At 47.7% G+C, this 5,000-nt stretch overlaps 1 protein-coding gene across 9 annotated transcripts in view; it reads left to right on the top strand.

Moving 5' to 3' along the window:
- Positions 1-5,000, top strand: part of gpat2 (glycerol-3-phosphate acyltransferase 2, mitochondrial) — a 213,128-nt gene that overhangs the window by 203,268 nt on the left and 4,860 nt on the right. For all 9 annotated transcript variants that reach the window (XM_027151277.2, XM_027151276.2, XM_027151271.2 and 6 more), the window contains 4 exons: positions 1,122-1,192; positions 1,534-1,798; positions 2,863-3,002; positions 3,844-3,921. In XM_027151277.2, coding sequence (XP_027007078.1) covers positions 1,122-1,192; positions 1,534-1,798; positions 2,863-3,002; positions 3,844-3,921 — 554 coding nt within the window. The remainder of the gene's footprint in view (positions 1-1,121; positions 1,193-1,533; positions 1,799-2,862; positions 3,003-3,843; positions 3,922-5,000) is intronic.

Here is a 5,000-nt window from a genome sequence, read left to right as displayed (position 1 = left end):
ATAACCTATTTTGTTGATCGACTGCCTCGGGCTTCATATCAAAGTTTGTTGTGTAGTGTTGAGCTGCATCGTGCTAGAGCACCTCTCATGCGCTCCTCAGATAAATTGTTGATAAGTCTGTGGGATATTTGGGGTAAATTCAATATTTTCTCCCACTGAACCTCCTGAGGTTTATCTCCAGGCAGAACAGGGAGCAGAGACACAACCATCAGATTCATTCATGTCCAGGTTCATTAGGGACGTGACATACGGCTAAGTATGGCGACCCGTACTCAGAATTCGTCCTCTGCATTTAACCCATCCAAAGTGCACACACACACACGCGCACAGCAGTGAACACACACACACACACACACACACAGCAGTGAACACACACACACAGCAGTGAACACACACACACACACACACACAGCAGTGAACACACACACAGCAGTGAACACACACACAGCAGTGAACACACACACAGCAGTGAACACACACACACACACACAGCAGTGAACACACACACAGCAGTGAACGTGAACACACACACAGCAGTGAACACACACACACACACAGCAGTGAACACACACACACACACAGCAGTGAACACACACACACACACAGCAGTGAACACACACACACACACACACACACACACACACACACACACAGCAGTGAACACACAGCAGTGAACACACACACACACACAGCAGTGAACACACACACACACAGCAGTGAACACACAGCAGTGAACACACACACACACACACACACAGCAGTGAACACACACACACACAGCAGTGAACACACACCCGGGGCAGTGGGCAGCCATTTATGCTGAGTCGCCCGGGGAGTAGTTGGGGGGGGATTCGGTGCCTTGCTCAAGGGCACCTCAGTCGTGGCCGGCCTGAGACTCGAACCCACAACCTTAGGATTACGAGTCAGACTCTCTAACCATTAGGCCAGGACTTGCCCCTTAACCCTTGCCCCTCAGCGAGCTTGTGTGTGACTCTCCTGTGACGAGGGGAAAAAATACACCTTTTTAATTTTTTTTTACTGTATTCCATGGACTATTTTACTGCTAATAAGAGCCTGACAGATGTATTGTTTGTGTGTGTTGTTGTTAATTTGCTTCTCAGCGGTGACCAGCAGCATGGCTGTGATGTCTAGCAGCATCGTGTCCTGTTTGCTCCTCCATAAACACCGCAGGGTGAGGAATCGCAACTGAACAGATTTACATCACACCGACTCGGCTTTATGGCTCTCTGTCTTTTTACATAATGCTCCACATGCCTCATTGTGTTGCTTCATAAACGGTGTATTTATTGATCTGTTTAAAGCCCAGAAACTTACACACACACACACACACACACACACACACACACACACACACTGGATCCACAAACATGACACAGATGGGATTTAGTGGAGACAAAAATAAAAATACATTTCTCTTTGGTTTAACTTTTTTACTCTCTCCACCTTTTCTGCTATCTTTCCTTTCATGAATTTATCTGTGTGTGTGTGTGTGTGTGTATGTGTGTGTGTCAGGGAGTGCGTGTGTCTGTGTTGTGTAAAGATTTGTGCTGGCTGTTGGAGGAGGTGTTGTTCAGGCGCTGTGATGTTGGATTTGGAGGCTCTGTGATCAGTGTGGTGTTTCACGCTCTCTCTGTGCTGCGTCCGCACCTGCTGATGGCTGCAGCGCCCCCGTCAGGAGAGCCGCTGGTGACGGCTCGGCCCGACCCACACGCGCTGCTCACTCTCAGCAGGCACAGCCAGCTTCTCACACACGTCTTTATCACCGAGGCTGTGGGAGGTCAGCTTAATAAACAAAATGAAAAATCATACATCATACTACAGTACTACAGTGTGTGTGTGTGTGTGAGTGTGTGTGTGTGAGTGTGTGTGTGTGAGTGTGAGTGTGTGTGTGTGAGTGTGTGTGTGTGAGTGTGTGTGTGTGAGTGTGTGTGTGTGAGTGTGTGTGTGTGAGTGTGTGTGTGAGTGTGTGTGTGAGTGTGTGTGTGTGTGTGTGTGTGTGTGTGTATGAGTGTGAGTATGAGTGTGTGTGTGAGTGTGAGTATGAGTGTGTGTGTGAGAGAGAAAGATATGACAGAGGCTACACCTCCTTCACTGAGCCTGACACAGGTCACACCTCCTTTACTGAGACAAACAGAGGCCACACCTCCTTCTCCGAGACTGACACAGAGGCCACACCTCCTTTACTAAAAATGACAGAGGGCACACCTCTTTTGCAGAGACTGACAGAGGCCACACCTCCTTCCCTGTGACTGACAGAGGCCACACCTCCTTCACTGTGACTGACAGAGGCCACACCTCCTTCCCTGTGACTGACAGAGGCCACACCTCCTTTACTAAAAATGACAGAGGGCACACCTCTTTTGCAGAGACTGACAGAGGCCACACCTCCTTCCCTGTGACTGACAGAGGCCACACCTCCTTCCCTGTGACTGACAGAGGCCACACCTCCTTCCCTGTGACTGACTGAGGCTACACCTCCTTCTCTGAGACTGACAGAGGCCACACCTCCTTCCCTGTGACTGACTGAGGCTACACCTCCTTCTCTGAGACTGACAGAGGCCACACCTCCTTTACTGAGACTGACAGAGGCCACACCTCCTTTACTGAGACTGACAGAGGCCACACCTCCTTTACTGAGACTGACAGAGGCCACACCTCCTTCTCCGAGACCGACAGAGGCCACACCTCCTTTACTGAGACTGACACAGAGCTGTGTGTTGTGTAGTGTATATATAGTTTACATTTTAAATTCTTAGTGATATGTAGCTCAAGTTAAACATCATATAGTGTTACTAATTTGTGTGTGTGCGCGTGCGTGTGTGTGTGTGTGTGTGTGTGCAGCCTGTGCCGTCTCTGCCTTGCTGTGTGAGGTGGCAGGATGTGGAGGAGGAGAGATGGAGTTTGATGTTGCACTTGGTCAAGAGGAGCTGACTGAAAAAAGCCTACAGCTTACACACCTACTGCCAGCTGGGTATATACCAGTGAGTCAGACCATTAACTCCAGAAGTATTGGCAGCCTTTTGTACATAACTCATTTATGTAATGATCTTAAACATACAGGAATGAACAGATTTCTTACACAGCGCTTTATTTCCCGCATATATACCGACACCACTACAGATAAAATTAGTTGCCGCTTCCCACCATGCATCACTCTCAGTGACGGTAGCCACGAGGCCATGGTGCTTTTCTTTATATTTAGTCCCCTTAAGCCTCTGTGTGCTCAGTGCAGGACTTTTGATCCTCTTATATATCTTTCTCTTTGTTTTAAAGTTATTCGTTTAAAAGCAGTCCTTGCTCTTCAGGAGAAGTGACAGATGATTTTGTGCTTCAGTACTCTGGGAGAGACTCGGGTTTAGTCCGAGGGCGACACAGATGAGCTGCAGTGAGTAACTGGACGTGTTCCTGTAAACCTGCTATAAGGGGTTTTCAGTGCAGAACAGCATGTTGTAATTACAGCCAACACATCAACATGTGCAGGAAATGTCAACAAGAACAAACCACTTCACACACAAAAGTGCACAACTAATTATTTCTACCGCTTAGTCTGTGTGTGTGTCTGTATTCACTCGCTCTCTGGCTTTCTATGACTGTACACACACACACACACACACACACACACACACACACACATATATATATATATACACGTATATTTCCTGCATGTATATATGTCTGTTTCTTAATCTCTCTCTCACTTTCTTTGTCTCTCTCTCTCCATTTCTGATTTCTGTCCCTGACTGTCTTTGTCTCACCGCCTCCCATCGACCTGTCTGTCTCTGTCTGTCTCTCTGTCTGTCGCTCTGTCTGTCCATCTCTTAGCCCTGCCAAACAGCATACGGTTTTGCTCTGGATGCAGTGGACAGCATGGTACACTGCGGGATTCTCATCATGGAGGAGGTGAGACATGTGCGCTCCCCTGAGAAAGCGAAAGAGAAAAAGAAAGAGGGATGAGAGAGAGAAAGAGGGAGAGAGAGGGAGAGAGAAAGTGGAGAGAGAGATAAAGGGGAGAGAGAGGAAGAGGGAGAGAGCGAGGGGAGAAAGAGAGAGAGGGCAGAGAGAGGGAGAGAAAAAAAGAGAGAAAGAGAACGAGGGAGAAGGAGAGAAAGGGAGAGAGGGAGAGTGGAGGGAGAGAGAGAGAGACGGGAGGGAGAGAACGAGCACGAGAGGGAAAGAGGAAAAAGAGAGAGGGAGAGAGATAAGCGAGAGAGAGTAAAGAATGAAGAGAGGGAAAGAGAGATAGAGGGAGAGAGAGCGAGAGCGAATAGAGAGAGGGAAAGAGAGACCCCTCTCTATTTCTCTCTCTCTCCCTCTTTCTATTTCTCTATCATTCTCTCTCTCTCCCTCTCTCTCTATTTCTCTCTCATTCTCTATCCCTCTCTCTCTCTGTCTCTCCCTTTCCCTCTCTCCCTCTTTGTCTCTCTCTCTCTCCCTCTTTCTATTTCTCTCTTGTTTTCTCTCTCTCTCTCTCTCTCTCTCTCTCTCTCTCTCTAGGACAGGCTTTGTGATGGAACTTTGTGGCACATGCACATCAGTAGTGTGTATATGGATCACGGTGTGTGTGTGTGTGTGTGTGTGTGTGTGTGTGTGTGTGTGTGTGTGTGTGTGTGTGTGTGTGTGTGTGTGTGTGTACAGGAAAGTAAAAGTTATATTTGGTGTAAGATGTGAACAGATGGCAGGAGAGAAAACACTGCTGAGGCTGGAACAGAGCAGGAGAGACCCAGTGGAAAAAAGAGTGAATATTGGCTCATGAACTGCTTGCACTGCAAATTAGTCTCAGTGCAGTAACGTTCAGTTGTGTGCGTGCGCGTGTGTGTGTGTGTGTGTGTGTGTGTGTGTGTGTGTGTGTGCGCGCGTGTGTGTGCAAACTTATTACACTCTGATTTTCATGCAGTTTGGTTTTTACTGATTGAATAAAACTACTGAAGCATTTATGGATGTATCAGAAGATAAATGTTAACTGTGTGTTTCAGTTGCTT

This window comes from Tachysurus fulvidraco, chromosome 14 (genome assembly GCF_022655615.1).
Source record: "Tachysurus fulvidraco isolate hzauxx_2018 chromosome 14, HZAU_PFXX_2.0, whole genome shotgun sequence".
NCBI classification, from domain to species: Eukaryota; Metazoa; Chordata; class Actinopteri; order Siluriformes; family Bagridae; genus Tachysurus; species Tachysurus fulvidraco.
The sequence above is the reverse complement of the archived record's forward strand: the minus strand, read 5'-3'. Positions and strand labels throughout refer to the sequence as shown.